The sequence below is a fragment of the Neophocaena asiaeorientalis genome, unplaced genomic scaffold, assembly GCF_003031525.2.
Source record: "Neophocaena asiaeorientalis asiaeorientalis breed wild unplaced genomic scaffold, Neophocaena_asiaeorientalis_V1.1 scaffold432, whole genome shotgun sequence".
NCBI lineage: Eukaryota > Metazoa > Chordata > Mammalia > Artiodactyla > Phocoenidae > Neophocaena > Neophocaena asiaeorientalis.
In genome coordinates this window covers 1,199,311-1,223,750 of record NW_020174549.1, presented here as the reverse complement: position 1 = coordinate 1,223,750, position 24,440 = coordinate 1,199,311, and the positions used below count along the sequence as shown (strand labels likewise).

At 36.6% G+C, this 24,440-nt stretch overlaps 1 protein-coding gene across 2 annotated transcripts in view; it reads right to left on the bottom strand.

Moving 5' to 3' along the window:
* The window catches only part of ECPAS (Ecm29 proteasome adaptor and scaffold), a 97,533-nt gene that overhangs the window by 49,569 nt on the left and 23,524 nt on the right, over positions 1 to 24,440 (bottom strand). For both annotated transcript variants that reach the window (XM_024757267.1, XM_024757268.1), the window contains 7 exons: positions 22,644 to 22,774; positions 13,847 to 13,963; positions 12,880 to 12,998; positions 11,575 to 11,724; positions 8,462 to 8,630; positions 5,492 to 5,631; positions 2,458 to 2,539 (listed from right to left, as the gene is read on the bottom strand). In XM_024757267.1, coding sequence (XP_024613035.1) covers positions 2,458 to 2,539; positions 5,492 to 5,631; positions 8,462 to 8,630; positions 11,575 to 11,724; positions 12,880 to 12,998; positions 13,847 to 13,963; positions 22,644 to 22,774 — 908 coding nt within the window. The remainder of the gene's footprint in view (positions 1 to 2,457; positions 2,540 to 5,491; positions 5,632 to 8,461; positions 8,631 to 11,574; positions 11,725 to 12,879; positions 12,999 to 13,846; positions 13,964 to 22,643; positions 22,775 to 24,440) is intronic.

Here is a 24,440-nt window from a genome sequence, read left to right as displayed (position 1 = left end):
AAAAAAAAAAAAAAAAAAAAAAAAAAAAAGAAAGATGGATTCCTATATCTTTGTCAGCGTTTAATTTGTTGTAATATGTTGTTTTGTTTTAAGTATGTTAAAAAAAAACAGCTTCACAAAGATATGTGACCGGAAAAGTGGGGATGGTTTCAGCCTTTTCAGGTAATTTCAGATACTTGCTGTCACCCCCAAACTTGATATGCAATAGGTTCTTAAAGGTTAACTGCCATGTGGATTTGAAACCGTATCAATGGAACATCTGCATACTGTTCTACTAAATTCCACCAGTCTATCTGCATACTGAATGGCTCCCTTACCCTGTATGCTTCTGTAACATCACTGGTCATTTGGAAAATACTGGCTCACCGAGTTAAGCAAATATTTCATTACAAAACATAAACGCGTACACAAAAAAATCACATTAATATCATGACCAATCTCATCAGAAAAGTCTGTAAGCACTGACAAGCTGTCAAGCTCATCGTGATGAATACAAATTTCCCAAAATTCTAGCTTTTGCTTAAAAGTTCAACTTTCATCTTTGCCGATAAAGCATGTTAACTGCTTTCTTGAAGCCTCATTTTTTCATTTTAAAAGAGAAAATATATGCCAAATACCCATCTCAATAACGAGAGTTTGCCTCTCTACTCTTTTTTTTAAATAAATTTATTTATTTTTATTCATTTATTTTTGGCTGTGTTGGGTCTTCGGTGCTGCGCATGGGCTTTCTCTAGTTGCGGCGAGCGGGGGCTACTCTTCGTTGCGGTGCGAGGGTTTCTCATTGTGCTGGCTTCTCTTGTTGCGGAGCATGGGCTCTAGGCATGCAGGCTTCAGTAGTTATGGCTCATGGGCTCTAGAGCACAGGCTCAGTAGTTGTGGCGCACAGGCTTAGCTGCTCTGCAGCATGTAGGATCTTCCTGGACCAGGGCTCGAACCTGTGTCCCCTGCATTGGCAGGTGGATTCTTAACCCCTGCGCCACCAGGGAAGCCCAGTTCTTAGTTTTTTAAGGAACCTCCATATTGTTTTCCATAGTGGCTGTATCAGTTTACATTCCCATCAACAGTGCAGGAGGGTTCCCTTTTCTCCACACCCTCTCCAGCATTTACTGTTTGTAGATTTTTTGATGATGGCCATTCTGACCAGTGTGAGGTGATACCTCATTGTGGTTTTGATGTGCATTTCTCTAATGATTAGTGATGTTGAGCATTCTTTCACGTGTATGTTGGCAATGTGTATGTCTACTTTGGAGAAATGTCTATTTAGGTCTTCTGCCCATTTGTGGATTGGGTTGTTTGTTTTTTTGATATTGAGCTGCATGAGATGCTTGTATATTTTGGAGATTAATCCTTTGTCAGTTGCTTCATTTGCAAATTTTTTCTCTCATTCTGAGGGTTGTTTTTTCGTCTTATTTATGGTTTCCTTTGCTGTGCAAAAGCTTTCAAGTTTCATTAGGTCCTATTCATTTATTTTTGATTTTATTTCCATTTCTCTAGGAGGTGGGTCAAAAAGGATCTTGCTGTGATTTATGTCACAGAGTGTTCTACCTATGTTTTCCTCTGACAGCTTTATAGTGAGTGCCTGGCCTTACATTTAGGTCTTTGATCCATTTTGAGTTTATTTTTGTGTATGGTGTTAGGAAGTGTTCTAATTTCATTCTTTTATGTGGAGCTGTCCAGTCCTCCCTGGAGCTAATATGGCTTTTTAAACAACTATTAATGGTTTAGAAAGCAAACAAATAATCTTGTATTAGAGTCTAGGTTTCTACTTGGAACACTTTTAAACACAGCTAACTAAACAGAACCTATGTTATTAAGCAAACATCTTATTTCCAGAATTCAGAAGAACCCACCTATTGTTCTAGATTCTAGACCACGGGTCAACAAACTACAGCCCATGGGCCAAGTCTGGCCTACCATCTATCTTATTAAGGTCTGTGAGTTAAGAGTAGTTTTTACATTTTCAAATGACTTTTTAAAAATCAAAACAATAAAAATAATGATAATAAAAAATAAAAACAATATTTTGTAAAAGTATATTTCATGAAAATAATATGAGATTCGCATTTCTGTAATGATAAAGCCTGACTGGCACGTGGCCATGCTCATTCAGTTCTGTTCTGCCTATGGCTGCTTTCATGCTACAGCAGAGTTGAGCAGCTGCAGCCTCAGAACGATATATCCAATAAAGCCTAAAGTATTTACAGAAAACGTTCATTGAGGCATAATCTGGACAATCGTTATTTAAGCACCTGAATTGAAAACACCAGATCAGGTAAACAAAGGTACCAGGAGATTTTAATCCACCTAGACTAGTACGGCTTAAAACTAGTATCAATATTTCCCACAGCATAGGTTCAGCTTAAATCAAAATAACCTGGAGAAAATGTTCAAAATACATAGAGCCATGTCAATAAAATGCTTTTTATGATGATGTGAGAGTAAACAAAAAAAACCTACCTCTTTTGTCTTCAGTGGTATATCTCCAAGGTATACCTTGTACATCTTATTAATGATGGCAGGATTATTCCAGTCTATCAAGCTACAGAAGGTTTCAACAAAGCTTGTTAAAATTATTATTTTTTTCTCCCACTCCAATAATTTCAAAAAATCATAGCCTCAATATGTGTTACCAAAGAAAAATATTATAATACACAAATGAAATGGGCAATTGACACTGCCCATTAAAGAAGAGAAGGAAAGGGATTAACTTCTATCAAAGTTAGTTTTCAAACAGAAAAAAAAGTCACTTATCCCACCATGATTCAACGTAAGATAGATCAGTGTATCCAGTGGCCCAATTTGGTACTATTCAAGAAATCTGGACTGTCTTCCACTCTCAGGGCCAATGCCACAGAGCAGTTACAACACAGCAGAGCCATACTACACTTGTTTAAAGAGCCCTGAGGCATGATTCTTCTGTTCAGCCACTTGGAAATTCAAAAGTGATACAGAAAGTGACAAAAAACATTTTACCCATTAAAGCCACAAGCCTAGGAAGCTTTCAACCCATGGCATTTCTTAAATACCATGTCACTGTGATCCCCAGTATCCCCCCTCTTATCTCCCAGCACCCACTTGCAATTTTAGCACCTAATTCTACAGAGCAGTCCTGCTGCCATCAGTCACTAAGACTTATTCCTAATTGGGGACCACAATAAGGTGACTTACTATTGATGGGCACCCACCCTCTGCAGCAGCCCCTGCCAGTCATTTTATAAACCCAGCAATAATGCAATCCTGCATTTCACTTGATTAGTGAGATTTAACCATACTCTATTCTCTTTTGACATTGATTCTGCTTTTAAACTATGTTGTATTTGTGCAAACATAATTTATCATGCTGCTTTGACTGTTTTTCTAATCCATCTCTTCTTTCATAGCTTATCAATCCACCTCTTGTCTGGATATCCACAATTCCACTAGCCTCAAAGACATTCTATAATTCTACTTATTATTTACCTATCTTTCCTCAGCTGATTGCTACTAACTAATCCTCAAGCTCCATCTCTGTTTCCTTCCTATAAATACTTCAGGTTTAGAGATTTTTGACAAAACACACACACACTTTAGTAAAACAAATTAAAAACTTAATAGTGATTAACTAATAAGGATAATTTTCACTGTTTCTTGTACTTTTCCTCTTGCTACCTTTCTAGTTTTAGTTTTCTGATTACATGCTTGTGAAAATTCAGAAATGAATAACACAGAAAATAAAATTCCTTATAATCTGCACCATAACCCTCTCTATTCCTTTTCAGTAACAACTAACTTTGGTGTACATTTTTCTAGACTTCTTTCCTATGCATGTAAAATAGCTGGATGGGCATGGCAGGTAGATAAAGAAACAGACGTATCACTTGAAGAGATACTTTTATTTAACAAAATGGGATATCTACATATTGTTCTCAACTCACTTTTTACCTAACAATGTTATGCTATTTTTGGGAAAATACAATTGTTTTAATAGACAAAACCAAAACTAATTAGAATACTTCAGCACCACATTTATAGTTCCAACAATCCAATCTACTGTATGGTGTAAAGAATGGAGTCAGTTCAAGCACAACGAGAAGTTTTAAAGGAAGATTTTTTGGAAAACAGAATGGAGGTTCCTCAAAAAAATAAAAAGCGAGTTGCCAGTGAGATCCAGCAATCCCACTGCTGGGCATATATCCCAACAAAACAATAATACAAAAAGATATATGCACCCCTATGTTCACAACAGCACTATTCACAACAGCCAAGATATGGAAACAACCTAAATAAATGGCCATCTACAGATGAATGGATAAAGAAGATGTGGTACATATATACAATGGAATATTACTCAGCCATAAAAAAAGAATGAAATAATGCCATTTGCAACAACATGGATGGACCTAGAGATATCCCATTTTGTTAACTACATTTAGCATTAAATTCAAAAAAGAACTATTCCATAATCTGATTGTTTAACGAAGTATCTTCAATTTTTCATGTATTCTCCAGTCTTTGCACATGTCATTTATTAAAATCAGTACGTATATCATTTTGTATTATGCTTTATTCATTTGCCATTACTTGGAGGCAATTTACATGTTGCTTTATTATTTTTATAATTATTTGGGCAGATATATAATATTCCATAGAGGTCACATAATTTATTTATTTACCTATTGTGGAAATCTGAATTTGTTTCCTTTCTTTTGAACAACTACAGGAAATGGTATAATGAATGAACCTGTAACATTTTTCTAAATATTTTTCTTCTTTGAATGATTCTCTTAGGATAACTTCCCAGAAGATTCAGATAAAAGATTGTAAATATTTTTATGATTCATTACCTACTACAAACTGCTTTCCAAAAATTATTTCAACTTATAGTGTCAATCAACAGGGTATAAGAATAGCAGTTTGAACAGAAACTTAAATGGAGTAATCAAATGTTGCACAATTTTATTTACCAATGGGTACAAACTGGCATACCACTGCTTTTTTGTGCATGATTTGATTTCTTAAACACAATATTTTCTATGAGCCTATTTACTATATGTATTTCCTCCTGTGTAAATTAAGATCTATTCAACACCTCTTTTCACGGGACCTGATTTTCATCATATTAACCATAATACCTACATATTCTTTATTGAAAGCCATCTCAAATAATTTGAGATAGAGGAAGAATCAAAAATGAATAACTTCCAGGTTTTGACATTTTTCTTAACATCAGTTCTTTAAGTTCACTTACCTAGACAAAGGTTTCAATTCTTACGGTTATAATCCTAACCCACTCCAATTTTAAACTACTTCTCCAAACAGCTTTTCTTCTTTGTCTTATACAGAATTCTGCTCTTTAGCAAACTGTCTTTCATACAAATTAGGTATATTTCGCAATCTCATCAACTGAATGTCTCACTACACAAAACCCAACATGAACCAATGTGTGCTAGGCAAGCTTTTAGAAATCTAGCCTCTTTTTTAATTTCGAAAGTTTAAAAGGGAAGCAGTTTACCTTTGCTTGCTTTTCAACTCCAGGTCCGCCGCTGTGGCTACACTGTGGCGTGTGTCACTAGAAGCAATCACCAGGTGGAGAACAGCTTCGAGCTCAGGCACCTGCTCAGCTTCTATGAATTTCACTATACCCAATTTGCACTGTAGATAAATGAAGGGAAGGAAAACCACTTATCAGAGAAACAAAGACCACCAACCTATAACATCTGTTTCACATATCAGTATGCTCCTAAACCAAAGATTAATAAAACAATAGTAGCCACTCCTATTTAGGCTTACAATGTGCCTGGGGCTATACTAAACCATATATATGCATGATTTCATTGAACCCTCACAATCTGTGAAATGAGTACCATTATACCTATTTTTCTGATAAGGAAAACTGAGGCAAGGCTGAAGAGATTAAGACACAGTTAGCAAACGATGAAGGCCCAATCCAAACCCAAGTCTTGGACTCCAAGGCCATTATGATACGAAGCCTTCCTACTTAGGTTACCAGCCTCTCTAAAATGATGAAGCCTTGAACTGAAGTCCAAATCTGGAGTCTCCAGGTAGAAGTGGGGGTACATCAGAAGTACTCCATGGATTCTTCTGACAGTTCAAAAAGAACTAAACTCACACTCCATGAAGTTCTAATCTATTGTTAACATACTAACTCTGTCCTCAATATTCTTACATGCTGAAAAAAACATGATTTCAAACATATGCAAGAATTGCAAATGCAAGTGAAATTCTAAACAAAAAGTATTCAATCTAACTGGCTAAAATAAAACACAGACTGAAGAGAGATTCTGCTTAGAACTTCATGCAATGTGAAGGAGCTATGAATTTCAATACAAATAACTCTATTTAGGATAAATATACCTGAAAAATGAAACTTTACCTTTAAGAATCAGTTACATGATAGTTCTCATGTATATGAATTAGGACTGATAAAGTTTGCAATAACTAAATGACAAAGGATCCAATTAAAAAGGATCATAAAAATGCCTGCCTTCCCTCCCCATGTTCAACACAACTGACCTGCAACAAGAGTTACAACAGAGAAGATGCAAGCATTTACTGCACCCACAGTTATGGAAGTCAACTACACAAAGATGTACACAAAAAAGTGTGCAAAGGAGGGGCTTCCCTGGCGGCGCAGTGGTTGAGAGTCCGCCTGCCGACGCGGGGGACACGGGTTCGTGCCCCGGTCTGGGAAGATCCCACATGCCGCGTAGCGGCTGGGCCCGTGAGCCATGGCCACTGAGCCTGCGCGTCCGGAGCCTGTGCTCCACAGCGGGAGAGGCCACAACAGTGAGAGGCCCGCGTACCGCAAAAAAAAAAAAAAAAGTGTGCAAAGGAAACTGAGAACAATACTCATGTCCAGCAATAGGAGACTAGTTTAAAAAATATGTGGTTTACACATAATTACATTTAATACAGACATTAAAAAGGACATTATTTTAAAACCTGATATACTATTAAATGAAAAAAATGAAGTTCAAATAGTGTTATGTGATACGTAAAAATGTATTGTGTAAAATTGTATTTGTGTACACACACGTACACAGAGCAGGCTGTAGGTGAATGACAAACTAGGGTGGCAGGATTCCAGGTAATTTTTAATTTCTCGTTATAATGTTCTATATTACTTGAACATTTACATTACCACTAACTTTTATCATTTGAAAAAAATAAAAGCTGTCTTATCTGAAAGAAAAAAATGTAAAAAACAAGAGATATTTAAAAATTAGAGGAAAACAGTTGTCGTCCTTGAAACTAAACTGTTCAACACTAGATCATGAAATTGACAAAAAGCATACAGAAGCCCTTAGAAATCAGTAAATAACGACCAACGTAAGATTACAATTTATAATGTTAACAATGATTCTCCAGCACTTATAGCTTTAGCCCTCAGACAGACCTAGATTCATAAGCCTACTACTAGGAGTGAGACTGTGGTGAATCTCAAAACCTCAATTCCTTTTACAAAATGGAACTAAATTTCTATACCTTCTCAGGCTGCTGTGAGGATTAAATGAGATAATGTATTCAAAGTACTCAGTATAGTGCCTGTCACATAGATCACACTCAATAAAGAGTAGCTTCCGTTACTATTTACCCTTCTTTCTTACTTACATCATGGTTTAAGAAGAAAAAAGATCTATAAAACACGAAGATGTTAATCTAATCAAATAGAGCCCCTGCTGAACAAATCATTCTATAAATTTGTTGAGTGGCAAGAATGCCCACTTGCCTTTTTCCCTTTCCTGGGAACACTGTTTTGATCAGTGATCACTTACACTGCCAAAAAGAAAAGGATCAAATCATTTAGACTGCCATGGAGAGATAAAGGAAGGATTGGAAGACTAACCCATGTTGCTTGAATTCCAAAATAATTACATACTGATCTCATCTGTTCTTCCCTGAGGTGCCTGATGACACAGACACAGTGAGGCACCTTCTCTGTAGAGCACCAGTCTTTTTTAAAAGCTGCTCAGAGAACATCTGTGTCCTGTTTAAATCCAGAATAAAATTCTTAATGCCAATTTTTCAATTCCCAGGAAGAAATATAAAAGGGCGTCATGCTTTTCCCCCATATGGTCACTTGTTCCTCACTTTACACAAAATGTACAGCCCTAAAAAGCTGAATAATATAAGATAAATTGTATTTCAACTGCACCAAAGCAGCTAGATAATTATTAAACCTGTAATTAAAAACTAAAATGAAAGTTACTCAATTTATAAATGGGCTGTATTTTATACTTGAAATATGTAAGCAGTATTAGAAAAACTAAACAGCATTTCCCACTCCTCCCTTTCCCTGGGGCTTTAACCAATAAATGACACGATGACCAGAACACATTACATCAATCGTATCTCATTACAGAGCCTGAATACGCTGGAATTATGTAACACATGCTTCCACGGACTTCAAAGGGGCAAGTGTGCAGGGTTAAGCTCCATATGAACAAGCAGTGTGTGATACCTGTTCCAACTGTTCAGGTGTCCACGGGTTATCTCCAATAACTCGTTTAGCTGCATAAAAGCTCATTCCTGGGGGAGGCTGTGGTATTCCAGAACCTCCCCCACTATTTGAAGAAGAACCCTGTGCTGAAGATGAATTTTGGCGACTCTGGGATTCATTTAACACATATCTGGAAAAGAAATAGGAATTTAACCTCTCTATAAACACATACAAATACATGCATATATATAGCACATTCAGTTATATACTTTCCTCCCACAGAATGTTGTTAGAAGAATAAACACTTGAAATTAAAATTTTATCATAAAGAAAAATTTTAGAACTATCTAAAAAAGGTATCTACATCTTCAGCAAATTAACCATTAGAGTACATCTGCTCAACCTGGTTACAAATGAACTGTAACAGTTACCAACAATGAATATAAATATTCTGTTCACTCTCAATCTATAAATAATCGTTCTAAAAGCCACTATGGACCCACTACATTTTAAGTTTTTCGTTGACAAATACAAAGGTTTACTGACTGTAATGGGGTGGAGGGGGAACTACTGTTTTATACCCAAAGCAGAGAATATTTATAGTCATTCCCATTTCTGTCCAATTCTCCTTGAACTCCTTATATTTCTGCATTAGAAAACCCACTGAGGGCTTCCCTGGTGGCACAGTAATTAAGAACACACCTGCCAATGCAGGGGACACGGGTCCGAGCTCTGGTCCGGGAGGATCCCACATATCACGGAGCAACTAAGCCCATGCATCACAACTACTGAGCCTGCGCTCTAGAGCCCACGAGCCACAACTACTGAGCCCGCGTGCCACAACTACTGAAGCCCACGCACCTAGAGCCTGTGCTCCACAACAAAAGAAGCCACAGCAATGAGAAGCCCGCGCACCACAACAAAGAGTAGTCCCCGCTCGCTGCAACTAGAGAAAGCCCGTACGCAGCAACGAAGACCCAACGCAGCCAAAAATAAATAAATAAAATAAATTTATTTTTAAAAAATAGAAAAATTCACTGAAACCTCCAAACCACTTACCATACAAGCACATACACCCCAAAAATGAAAAAATTCAAAAGGATCCAAAGAGGAAAAAAATCATAATAAGGACCAGCTTTTTCCATTATATGTTCAAAGCATACAGCTTTGCAGCTAGTTATTAATTTATCATCCCATTTCTTTTTTAGCTTCTATAGATTAAAAATAAGATTTCTGATAAATTCATTTTGAACCATTAAACTAGCATTCCTCATCTACAAAATGAAAATTTTGATATGAATATTAATTCAAGTCCCTCTGAACTCTAAAATTCTATGCTGACAAATTACCAGACTGGATATTAAAATAAAATACCTGTTATAATAAAAATTAAAGAAAACACCTGAAGCCTAATGGCACAGTAAATTATTCCACATTACTATATACCATATTTGTTCCATTCCTAAATTCATCTAATTTTTTTTTAAAAACCTGTTAAAGAATCGTTTTAATATTTTTATATAAACAAGGCAAATTCTCACTGGTAAGAAAAATGTGAGGAACTACTGGCTTGGGTACATTGTGTGCCTAAGTTAAATTTGGATTTCAAAGTTAAATTACCAAAGCCATCATCACCTGCCAGTTCTGGCTGCCTCCTGATTCAACAACTATAAAAGGAGGTTTTCATGTATTTCTCAGTTATAGCAAGACTGGCAGCAGCAAGTAAATCAACGAATAACTACTGAACAGCTAACATCGTGCAAAACACCATCCTAAGCACAAGACAGGAACAGCAGGAGGTGTAAGACTGAGTGTCTGCCATCTGGAGCAAGTTGAGACAATAACAACACAACAAGTGCAACAGCATATGATATGTTATCAGATGACAAAGAAACTGCAGGGAAGTAAGAAATGATATGACAGAGGAGTGGAAGGTCCAGAAAATAAAGCCGCCAAATTAGAGGAGTGGGAGGAGAGCAAAAAGGAGAGGAAAGAAATCGTACAGCGTGAACTCTCGTGGCTGGATGGAGGGACAGGTGATGTGGAGCCCCCCCATGCCACGCTCATAGTGTATACTGCATTTTTGGTCAGGGAAGAAATGTAATGAAAGCAATACATTAGAAGAATCTCTCTGGCAGCAGGACAACCTAGAAAAGGAGCAGGCTGGAAGCAGATGACAACGTGGGCGCTACGCCAGGAACCAGAGCTAGAGTAAACAGCTCCTGACTTCAAAGAGCTCCCAATCTATTAGGATGGGATAAGCCAACAACGCAATAAAAGCACAAAGTGGCACTTCAGATGGGTGCTTAGCCTTATGAGGACAAGGAAGAGTCCTGTGCCTAGGGCAGGGATTTAGTCAGAGACAACAGAACTGGCCTCTAAGCTAGTTTGTGAGGCTTTTTCAAAGTGGTTTTCCTGGCTGTCGTTTTCTGTTGTTCTCTTTCTTTCCTTCTTTCTTTCTTGATGGGGAAGCATTCTAAGCAGAGAAAACTATCTTCTCTTAAAATGTAGACAGGCAAGGAGATACAGAGTACATGAAATGCATGAGTGCATGTAATGACTGGAAAATAACAGCCCAGGGATTTTAAGGGGTCACTGATAAAATCTGTGTTTTAAAAATCAGGAAACTCTGTGGCAGTGTAGAAAGTTTTGAAGAAGAGCAGCTGGTGAGAAAGTCATGAAAAGACATGAAAAGAGTTGAAAAGAGCCGAAACTAGAATGGCAGCAGTGGGAATGGTTCCAGGACACATGGAGGAGGAGGAAGGAGGTCTTACGGAACTGATACTGCAGCAACGAGGAAGAGAAAGCTAGAGGCAATTTATAACTGAGCGCCTACAAGGCTAAGAGAATCATCACAGCACTGATGGCAGTTAATGAAGAGAAACTATGTTTACTGGGAAGCCTGATTTCAGCTTGGACGGGGCAAGTCTGAAAGCACAGCAGCAGCTCCACACCCATAAGGTCAGTAAGCAGCGGCGCTGCAGTTTAGAAGAGGTCAGGGCTGCAGCAAAGCAAATCTGAGACATTCATTTTCAAGTGAAAGTTGAATCACTGAAAAGAGTACTTGACTGCACACAGTAAAAGCAATCAAGAACAAGGTTGCTTTGTTTTGGTTTGGTTTTTTTTTTACTTACCCATAAGGCATCAAAAGGACATCTAGCATGAAGTCCAAAAGCAGCTGCACAGTCTTTGGTTTCTCAGCAAGGTTAAACGGAGAAGCTGATTTTGATGATTCAACAGGGTATTTCATGTGAAAAAGGGTTGGTATTAAAAGATGCATTAAGCTGAAAAAACAATTACATTTATTGCAACTATTTAAAAAATAAGGTTTTTTATACATGCAAATAACAGACAAAACCAAAAAAAAATAAAATCACGTAACAAAAAGTAGCAATCGTAGCAAGGGCCATTCATTTTCAATACCACTAATTTACAAAGTCCTAATCTAGGGAGTGGCCTAGACTTCATTCTTATTTCTTTCTTATTAAAAGCTCAGGATATTGAGTAATAAGTGACATTTAGCCAATCTGGCTCATCACCAAAAACACCTGAGAAAAATGTACATAATATGGGCTCAGTGTTAATATCTATTACCACAAGAGATTTAATATTAAACCTTAGGTAAAGTTCAACTTATAACATGTCCTGTCAATCATTTTTTTCCTTTCCACATTTAATTAAAAATAAAGTCATTTTAAATCTAAAGAAATTAAACATCAATCATGTCAATATTTGGAATACAATATTAAATTTCCACTGTGTGAATTTAAGTAACAGATTCTTTTCTTCTTTCACTGTACCTGTTGCTATTAAAACATGAAAATTTCAAACAGTGTTTACAATGTCTACTAATTTTACTTGTAAACATCTGTATTACAATCTTTTAAAAATGTTTATGCTCTAAAAAGTGAAGTGAAAACATGATTTAAATCCATCTTTCCTCCACAACTTCTTTTCATGGTTGTCACCACAACAGGGCTTAGGATACAGAAGTTTTGAGCTAAGCCTAGAAACTAAGGATGATATTCCTTTTCACCTCTCCAATTCCCATATTAATACAAACGAGTAATTAGTTCCTTAAGAAAACTGCTCTGAAACTTTATATCCTCCAAGAAAGAAATGTCTGATGAAAGGCATATTAGATCTCAAATTTTTGCAATCACAGAAAATCAGTTGCTTCAAAATAACTAACCAAAATAAAAATGCATTTAGATTGAGAAAAATGTTAGTTCTACACATTTTTTGATATGCTCACAAGAAATTTTATAATTTATAAAATTAACAAAACAGTAATGTTGAGGTAACACAGAGCTGTCAACTCAAAGAGCTCAACTCAAGCCTTTGTATTTGCCCAAGTGAAACCAAATGTGTGGATCTATTTTTGAATGGCAGTTGTTGACTCTCACAGGTGGGCAATAAGGTAACTGAGGAAAGCATACCTGTCCTGCTGGGGCTGAGGCTTCCCTTCCATGGCAGTAAGAAGTGTAGGAGCCAGCTCACATTGTTTTTCCACTGGTAGGCGAGGATAGCCCATCTTAACATAAATTATAGTAAAATTCTAATGCAACAAGAGAAAGTCAAGTAAGTATGAAAGAAATACTCTAGGATTTCAACAAAAACACATGACTAATAACCTAGGCAGCTTTGTTATAACAAAGAAATTGAATCCTCCTTCCTCATGTTTATCACCTGTTTGTTACAGCTTGACCAACTAGTATATCTCAGGAAGAACTCCAGCCCCAATTACTCAAAATGCTTACTTTTAAGATGGGCTGCATATGAGAGAGCATGATCTAGTCTAAAGCACTTATACGTATATCAAATCATCACATTGTACACTTTAAATATAGACAATTCTATTTGTCAGTTATGCCTCAATAGAGCTGGGGAGAAAATAAAGTACTCATATGTGCAATTACTTTTCACTGAAAAGAAAAAAGTAATCATCTGACCTACCTAAACCTACATACTACATACACATCAGTATCAGCTCTCCCAGTTTGTTACATTAATCCTTTCAAGCTAAGTGGAGACCCCATGTTAAATCCTAGGCTGCCATTTCCCAACTGGTCAATTACTAAAATAACCTTCTCTTTCTAATTCAGACTGACCTCTCATAATCTTTTACTAAGAATCAATCATTCTTTTTGTAAATCAACATACCTGACAAGTCATTACACCAACATTCCTTTGCCCTGTGTAAACGGCCATACATTATCCTGTTCCTACCATTTCCTCCAGATCAATACTCAGGGGAAAAACAGTGTGTCCTTTTGAAGAAAAACACCTCACCTTTCATTTAGTCTAAGGTGAAATTCTAGGCTGGCCAATATACTGATGACATCTAATAAATGTTATGAAAGAAAACTTACTGTAAGTCAGAAAATATTCCAAGATAACACTCACTGTGACAAAGGAAACTGCAGCAGGGTCCTGGTACTGAACCAAGAGTGTCTCTACTGGGAGCTGTATCTTGGGGCGGCTTTTTATACGCTTATTCAGATGGACCAACAGTTCCATTACCTAAAATACAGGAAGATATAAACTGAAATTATTGATCATATCTTAAAAACGAATTCATTTCTCAGATATTACTTATTTTAATGAATAGTAGCTACTTTGTTCTCTTAAAGGAGGTAAATTTGACATCCCAGAAAGGGAGTATACAATAGTTAAATCTTGTTCCAAAATGTTATCCCCAAGAATCCATGCACCAGATTTGTAGCAGTGAATTTATTTTTACAATGTCCTTTAGTTAATTAAACTTGAGATTCCAGATGGGCCTACACTGAGGCACAGTCTCCCAGAAGACCTGTGAACAAATGATAGCAACACACTATGCTACAGACTGAATGTCTGTGTCTCCCAAAATTCACACTTTAAAGCCCTAAACCCCACTGTGACGGCTTTGGGAGGTAAACAGGTTTGGAGGAGATCACAAGGGGGCGGCCCACGATGGGATGGGTGCCCTTCTAAGGGGATGAAGGTATCAGAGTTCTTCCTCTCTCTGCCGTCTGAGGATAAAGCAAGAAGACAGCCCTCCATACACCATGAAAAGCTCCCGACGAAGAGCCTGACCATGCTGGCACTCTGATCTCAGACTTCCAGCCTCCAACACTGTGAGAAACAAATGCTGTTTATGTCATCCCGTCTGTAGTATACTGTTATAGCAGCCCAAACTAACTAAAATACAAAGTGAACACTACAGCAAGAGAAATATACAAGGTACTGAGAATTTCAGGAAGAAAAAGTTATCTACTAAGATCAAGGAGGACTTCCGGGAGGAACTGACAGGAAACTAAGTCCCAAAGAGGAGATGAAATTCCAAGCAGAAGATCAGTTATAAGAAGGTATAAGAGGTCTAAAAGAACATGGTGCGCTGCATCTGACTGAAACACAGAGTGGTAAGAGATAAAAGCAGGACCTAGATTACAGAAGGATTTGGGTAAAATGCTGAGAAATTTTTACTTTATTTTGAAGATCATCTGGTTCTACTAAAAAGTTTTAAGTAAGTAATATCAAACTTCCTCTCCTTTAAGTGGGAAAAGACAGAAACAGAGGTCAATAAGTCAACAATACCCATGGGTAGAAAGGAAGCTACAGAGGTTTACATCAAATGACCTAAGCTTACGATGAAAGTGGGATTATCTTGCTAAGAAAGGAGCATTGAGATATAGGATTTTTAGAAAGCCTCACCTAAAGACTCAAGAATTTAAAGTGACTACTCCAGAGGGCCAGGCTTACACTATTCTCCATCACTTCTGAAATTTGAGATCTAGCTTCAAAGCAAGTATTAAGGAGAGCTGTAGGGATGTTCACAGCAACAGCGAAAGTTCAAAGTTATCTACAGCAATCATGAAATAAGTGAATTTTTAAAATAACAACAAATCTAAAAATCAATGTTTGTTAAATGAGTGATAAGAATAATCGTAAAATAGCTGACATTTATTGAGCAGTTTCCACGCAGGACAGCTCTTTGCATTCCTTATCTCATCTGATTCTTACAACAACTGGAGAGGTGCTATTTGTCATTCCCATTTTACCCTGTGAGGAAGCAGAGGGTCAGGAAGTGAAGTTAACTTGTCCAGCAACTTACTGAGCCAGCAAGTGGCACAGTCAAGATCTGACTCCAGAATCCATATTTTTAACCTTATCAGACACTGACAGTGGAGCTTAATTCAGCTAAAGTGTCTGTCACTGTGAGACACCCTCGGGAGCCCTCAAACATTACAAAGACCTAGAAACTTGCATTACCACACATACCTCACCCAACCTCCTGCCTGTCCAGACCTGTGATTCAGCTGGATGACGGGGGAAAAAATCAGGAGAAGCCAGGCTAAAGGAAAACAGCCCTCTTCTGATGATCTAAGCTAGGCTGCTTCCTAGAAGGAGCCTATGGAAAATCATTATTGATGGTGGTAGACAATCATGCCCACAATTACATACTTTCTTTTTTATGATAATTTTTAAAATTTTAAGTAGATTAACTACTTAATTTTCTTCTAGCAATATTATCACCTTAAATATTGACTCATTTCCTATATTTGGTTATCCACTGCCTGCAATCCTCTATAAACCCATAAAAATTAAGAAATCCGCTGAACCAGTCCCTCCCCCAGCTAAACTGACAACAGTTAACCTCTGTCAGTAAGCCTACAGAATTACCAGCCTCGGGTATATAGTATTTTGTCCCTATCAGTTCCCCTTATTACTCATTCATTTATATTCATTTACTCATTAGTAAACTTTTTAATTGAAGTATAACATATAGCTGAAGTGCAAAATTGAGAATGTATGGCTTAATAAATTTTCACCAAGTAAACACACCTTTGTAACTACCAGAAGTACAAAGGCCCTGCACCCCACTGACTAACCCCTCTTCCTGACTTCTAACACCATATTTAAATTTATATAAATGGAACAAATAGGATGAACTCATGTGTTTTTCATTCTATATTATATCTGAGATTCATCCATGTTGTTGTTCACTTTCACTGCTCTAGTAGGAAAAAAACAGAATTTATCCATTCTCCTATATCATGATAGATATAAGATTATTTCCAGTTTGGACCATTATGAATAATGCTATGAACATTCTTAGCTATGTCTTCTGGTGCACAGATATACACACTTCTGTTGTATACAAACCCAGGACTGGAAATGCCTGGTCATGAATTATACATATGATAAGCCTTAGAATATTTCCAAACAGTTTTCCAAAGTAGTTATACTAATTTACACTCCCACCAGCAGTGGTCAGTTTTTAATTTTTACCTATTCTAAGAAGTCAGAATATACAAGGTTCGCTGTAAAAGAGAATTCTACATAACATATCTCATTTTCCTTAAAATAGTGATATGTCAGTAGAAGTCTAAAACTTATTTCTCTTGGGAATTCCCTGGCAGTCCAGTGGTTAAGACTCGGCGCTTCCACTGTCATGGGCCAGTGGCCGATCCCTGGTCAGAGAACTAAGATCCCACAAGCCACGCAGGGTAGCCAAAAAATAAATAAATCAAAAATAAAACTTATTTCTCTTGGGAATTCCCTGGCAGTCCAGTGGTTAAGACTCGGCGCTTCCACTGTCATGGGCCAGTGGCCGATCCCTGGTCAGAGAACTAAGATCCCACAAGCCACGCAGGGTAGCCAAAAAATAAATAAATCAAAAATAAAACTTATTTCTCTTTCACCCAATTTATCCACAAATTATCAGCTGCTACTTTACAGGTATCCTGCTTAAGCCTAACAAACATTATGAAACTGACAGTCAGGAGCCCTAAAATTACAGAACTGAAAGTCAATACTAGATTAATCCCTAGTGTCACTGACTACAAAATTTTACATACTGAAATTATTTATATGTAAGCTTTTATTAAAAAATACTCTGCTTTCACATGACAGTCTTATTTTATATGGTAAAAAAAGGTCTCATAATTGTAACTGCATCTAGATTTGTGATCAATATCTACATCCTTTGTTTTATTAACAATTATATAATAACCAAAACTCCCAATTATCATATTGGTTCTATTTGCAAGAGGTATTAGTATGAGTACAGGACTGTACAAATCATGAAAGTCTGACCAGGTAGCTATATTTCAAAGTAAATAAAAGTCTGACCGAGTATCTATACTTCAAAACAAATAAAACGGAAACACACATAAAGCCTCTACTACCAGCAGTCAAAATAACATGCAGGCAAAATTATGTTCTTGCTTTCAGACATTCTTTTATCCTCAACTTTCATTCACTGACCCCTCATGTACTGAATTCACTTTCACACATAAGCTAAAGAATGAACGTGTTTGCCATCATGTGAAGGCAAAGCCTGGCAGAAATCACTTAGTCTTGGAATTATCTCTCATGTGTAAAGTCGCTTGTTAGTCATGTGACACAAAGCAAGTTATTTAACTTCTCTGAGCCTCAGTTTCTTCCTAGATAAGATGGGAATAACATGAGCACCTATACCCCCCAGAGTTGTTAAATGAGTTGCAATGAACTGAGACAATGTCCACATAGGCATTTAATGCTTTGCACTATTATCATTTTCTGAATCACTTTCCCCCATTTGCAGAAATCAAATGATAACATTTCACAGGCTATTATGAGGATTAAATAGAAGGATATGTCAGAGTCTAGCATACTGCTTGGAATGTAAACAGGTGTCTCAGCTGTTAGATCTCTTTTCCCTTATTCCAGAAGTTTTCAAACTTACTTAACAACAAAACCCCTTTACCAAGAGAAATCTGATATGTAAAAAAAGCAAACAAAATTAGTATTTTACAATATAAATTAAATATACAAGTTCACAATGATTATATCTCTTTCTTTATTCTATTTTCTTGCTTTTTCAAATTATAATAGAAAAACACATTTATTACAATAAATTAAGTGAAAAATCATAATTATCCCTTTTCCCTAGTCCATTCATAGCCACTCGAAGACACCAGTATTAATACTTCGGTGTTCATCTTCACATCTTTCTCTGTATCCACAAAAACTTCTACAAACATATTTACATCTTTTTTTAAAAAATAGATCTTTATTGGAGTATAATTGCTTCACAATACTGTGTTAGTTTCTGCTGTACAACAAAGTGAATCAGCCACATGCATACACATGTCCCCATATCCCCTCCATCTTAAGCCTCCCTCCCATCCTCCCTATCCCACCCCTCTAGGTCATCGCAAACCACAAGCTGATCTCTCTGTGCTATGCTGCTGATTCCCACTAGCTATATCTTTAGATTTTACTTGTTTACTTTTTACAAAAATGAGCTATATATCATTCACGTGAGCACAGAGTCCGCTTTGTTTCCAGTTAAAAATATATAAGCTTCTTAATTTAGATCTAACTCATTCTTCGTAGTAGTTGCATAATATTCCATGGGATTCAAAGTTGTTTTTAAAAAATCATCTGTACGACTCATCACAGTAAACACATTTTCGTGTATTTCCTTCAAGCTTTTTGTAAAAAGGTTAGAAAAATTCACCAATAGATCAAAGTCAGCATTATTTGGAATATGAGAAGAAAATCAAAGGAAAATTTCTAGGGAACAACCTAGTAAGAAATAATAAGAAATATGGGGATATACGTAAATGTAGAGCTGATTCACTTTGTTATAAAGCAGAAACTAACACACCATTGTAAAGCAATTATACTACAATAAAGATGTTTAAAAAATAGATAAATAAAGGACAACATGAAAAATAAATATAAATGAAAAAAGAAGAAAAAAGAAATAAGAAGGTAATTACTATTTCTAGTAAGAAATATAAGGGAAGGGGGAGAAGGAAGAAATCTGAACAAGATAAAATAATTTACTTGATGGTAACTGAGTAAAACATCTTGTTTACTTAGATACAAATTAATGACTGAAATGTTAAGAATGTGGATAGAATTGCTTGATTAATCATTATATTAAAACAGAATATAGGTTATCAAACTCTTAAACAGAAAATGTATGGCGGGAAGAGGAGAGAAGGGAGAAGAGGGAGAGATGGAAAGAATGAGAACAGATCAAGTGATGAGAAAGGTTAATAACTGGAACTGATGTACATGCCCTCAATCCAAACCTCAAAAAAAATGTGACATCTCAATTACATTGATGAAGATATGCAGCTAAAGTAAATAAGGTTAAGATTGCTGGCTGGGGCAAAGATTCCTCAATCTAACTTACACCAAAGGAAAACACTGGCTACAATACTAGTCTTAGATGATAGAGGTATTGGGGAAAGAAATCTTAAATGAGATTTGAAAGATAAGAAAAGTAAGTAATACAATACAAATTACTAAGAAACACAAGATCTTAAACTTGTGCATCAAAACACATCAAGGAGGCGCAAGAGGGAGGGGATATGCAGATATATGTACGCATATAGCTGATTCACTTTGTTATACAGCAGCAACTAACACACCATTGTAAAGCAATTATACTCCAAGAAAGATGTTAAAAATAAATAAATAAATAAGGACACTTAAAAAAAAAAGACGCATCAAGGTGAAACTATTAAAACTAAAAGGAAAATCAGAAAAACTACAACAGCAGCAGGAGATTGTAATTCACTATTAATTTACAACAGGACTGGAAGATAGGTTTCTTGAGAAATGAGAGCAGTGTTGAGTGGCCTATCCACACACTGAGCTCCATATTCCACCAATAGGAAATATTTTTTTAATCTTATGAATAGTTTTTATGAACATCAGAAATAATATGCTTTAAAAGACTAGAACATTTGCTCACTGTGGTTTCAAATCAGAATGCAGTAAAACCAGACAAATTTTACACTATTTTAAAACCAAAAACAATGTTCTTATAAACTAATTAGTAGGTCAAAAATAAAATAACCTAATACTGCTCACCAGTGTAACTATGGGGTATAACCAAAATAGTAATCAAAGAGAAATCCGGAAACTGAGGTTATTTTCAGTTCTGTTTTTCTGTTATCTGACCTTAATGAAGTCACTTAATCATTCATTCCAAGCCTCAGCTTCATCTATAAAATGGAAATAACACCTACACCTCACATAATCTTGTGTGTATTTAAGTGATTAGCATTTTTCCTGGCACATAATGACCTTTACCATTACGTACTTTACAAACTGAAATCTTATGTGAGAAAAACATATCAAAGGAAAACAAAAAAAGGAGTAATCTGAAGAAAAATAGAAGAAAAATACACTTGAAAAAATTAATATAAAAGCTCTTTTTCCTTTTAAATTGGCCCATTAAAAAAAACAAACCTGGGCTTCCCTGGTGGCACAGTGGTTGAGAGTCTGCCTGCCAATGCAGGGGACACGGGTTCAAGCCCTGGTCTGGGAAGATCCCACATGCCGCGGAGCAGCTGGGCCCGTGAGCTACAAATACTGAGCTCTGCGCGTCTGGAGCCTGTGCTCCGCAACAAGAGAGGCCGCGACAGTGAGAGGCCTGCGCACCGCGATGAAGAGTGGCCCCCGCTTGCCACAACTAGAGAAAAGCCCTCGCACAGAAACGAAGACCCAACACAGCCAAAAATAAATAAATGAATAAATAAATTAAAAAAAAAAAAAAGCAAACCTTTGGCAGTAACAAAAAAATTAGAAACAAGAATGGAATTTCTCCACTTGAATGGTAACAGAATATTAAGAATAATAGTATGATAGACGTGAATAATATACAACTGAACATATAAAGTAGATGGTTAGAGATGAATGATTTTCTACAGAAGATAAAATACAAGGAAACATAAAACTCCTAAGTAAATAAGTTTTTAAAAAAAACCAAAAAACCCTACTGAATGTACTCAGCCGAGAAGCCTAGACTAATGCAAAAACTTCCTTCTATTTACTCTCCTTTTCGCCACCCCACAGCCAGAATGATTATGTCACTACCACCAATACCCTTTCAAATGGCTGCCGCTGGAATCCCCATGCCTGAACTCCTATCACTCTTCCTCTGGTGCACAGGGTGCATCTCTGTGGCCTTGTTCAGCTCCCTGAAGGTTTTATACTCAGTTCCGGCTCAGAATCTCTACACAGGGCCTTCTCTGCCTTTAGTGGTCTCCCCATCTCTATGCCTGGCTACTTCCTACACACCTCCCTTACACCCTATACTTAATTTAAATCAAGTCCCCAAATATATTCTTTCATACAATCCTTTGCCATCTTAGCATTTATTGCCATTTTAACTCTATACTCTTTGCCTTATTGTTTAATACTCATCTCCCCAAGTAGACGTTTCTTTCCTTCACCAACGTATTCCTAACACCTGGCATATAGAAGGTACCCAGTAAATATTTGCCAAATAAATGATGAGACTGATGAAGCTAAATAAGGAAACAGAAACCAACACATGAAGGCCTTTTATACCTAGTTACTCTTAGGGTAAGAAAAGGCCATAGAAGAGTTTTAAACAGGAGAATGACGTGATCAAACACGTTATCTATCTTAGCAAAGCAGTATTAACAATAGGCATGTCAAATACGTGACAAGAATGCCCTATTTCTTCCTGTAAACATAACAGACATTCTTAAAGATACTCTTTCTCCACTGAACTCAAATCAGGCCTCAGAATCCCTCTCAGGGCAGACCTCCGGGAAGGTCACTGCCAATCAATTACAGTGGCTCAAGGACTGAAACCTGATGATAGCTCAAAAACCCAAAGGTCTAGTATAAATACACGAGAAGACAAATGAATTATTTTAAAGGTGAAGCATCCACATGTTCCATGTAGAACATTAGGTTAAAAAAGAAACTCTTGATGTGACAGTTACCCAGCTTTTACTAACAGTTCTTCAAAAAATTCTAAAACAGGAGCTGTACAACAGTATCTTGCTTTTAAAAACATCTCTTTTGTTTACTTTTAATTAAGGCCATATTCACCGTCAGCCAATGATTAAAGAATATTTTTGACCCATTACCACCTGACTTTCATATTGGACTCAAGGGCATAGATTTTAAATCAGACCTCCATACATTCCAGAATAATTATCTCAATTATGTCATCCAGTACTGATGCCAAGTGTACAGCTGGAACTAAATGCAGCTGTGCTAAGCATACAAAAGGTACTTTTAAATCGTGGAAGCTGGTCCTAGACTTACTGTCCATTTTGAAAAGCCTAATTGGGATCATGAAGCTAGATTTCAATAATGGGAACAGAAAACTCACTTCATAAAATACATCCATTTATTCACTATTTAATTCCCCCAACTGTCCCAGCATGCTTACCTTTTTACGTACTCCTTCTTGGGTGCTGGACAGCTTGAGCAAAACAGGAGGAAGGAATTTAGATATAATATTCTGTAATTGTTCATCTGTTTCAGCATGGCCAAGTCGTAAAAAGACTCGTTCAAGCTGGTCTACAATATAAAAAGAGAAAAGGATAACTTAGCACATCAAACAGAACTAAGACTAATCACTTTTATAGCTTAATCCTTTTTTCTATACTGCAGATCCTTCAGCCAGAACTTTAACCATAGCTAGCCCTGTATGCAGATGATTTTGACACAGCAATGAAACAACACTAAAAAGGTTTACTAGCTAATTATACTGTCTTACAACTGTTCTGGTCATTTAACCTCTAGAAGAGAGGAAAACAAAGACAAGAACAACAAATTTCTCTCCTATTTACAAGGTTATTCAGTTTTTCTAAAGGATGTGGATACCAGAAAAGATACAAAAGTTTTGAAGAAATCGTCTAGACCTAGCTAGCAGAGCCATGCAGGAGAACTTTAATCAGATACCAGGGATAATATTTTATCTTTGGTGAAACCATCTTACTGATGAAATTTCTTCAAAGACAGAATCACTGCCCATTACTGCTGGAATTAGCCAACCAGAATGTGAGAGACAAATTTCCACAAAGAAAGCCACTGAGAAACACATTAACACCAAAGGGATGCTCTCAGCAAAACCCAGGCAACTACAGAACAAGCAACTAACACACTCAGAGCTTCTGTCTCTTCAATCAATACATTGCAGGGGAGGGGAGAGTACTGAGGTGAAAGGGGAACCTACCAAGGGCAAATGACTGGATACTTGATTTTTTTTTAATTATTGTTAATTTTTTAGGTGTTACAATGGTATTGTGGTTATGTTTGTTTTTTAGAGGTTCTTACAAAAATTATCCGTAAGTGATTAGGGAGCATTCTAAGGCACTGGAAATGTCCTACATCTCAACCTGCATGATGATTACACAGCTATATACATTTATAAAAATTCACAAGCTCTATCCTTTCATACTTTCTACTGTATCTATTATACCTTAATTTTAAAATTTAAAAATAAAAAACAAATTTATTTAAAGGAGTCCTTTTTTTCAGAGATAAAGACTAAAATATCTACAGGTGAAATAACAGTTACTTAGATTTACATCAAATAATCAGGGGTGTACTGGAAATCTGCTGAGAGTAAATTTCAGACGTTCTCACACAAAAAAAAAGGCAACTGTGAGAAAAAGACATCTTAATCAGCTTGACTGAAGTAATCATTTCATTATGTATATGTGTATCAAATTATCACATTGTACACCTTAAACATATATAATTATTTCAGAAACTAAAAATAAAGTCATGGCCTCATTCAGGTCCTCATTTTAAAATAATTAAATAATTGGGGGTGCTGGGGTGAGAAATGGGGAGGGGCCATATAAGTGAAACCAAGATTGGTTACTAGCTGATAACTGTTCGAGCTATGTGACAGATACTTAGAATTTGTACTTCTGTATATGCTGGAAATTTCCATAATAATTTTTTACAGGAAGAGATATATAGATATAGATACATAGATATAGATATGTGTCTCCAGAGGGAACCTAGAAGCAGTCAAAACCTGGCACAACCTAGTAGCAACAAGCACACCCAGCACCCGGATCTTGGGTTTTTAAACACCCTTCTCCAGTAAAAGGAGCCAGACTCTTGGGGAAATTGCTGATTCTAGGGCTGGGGCAGGGAAAAAACAAGATGAACCTGAAGCATCCTGTAGGGCCAGAAAGGAAACAGGGCCTGATAAGTCAAAGGGATGCAG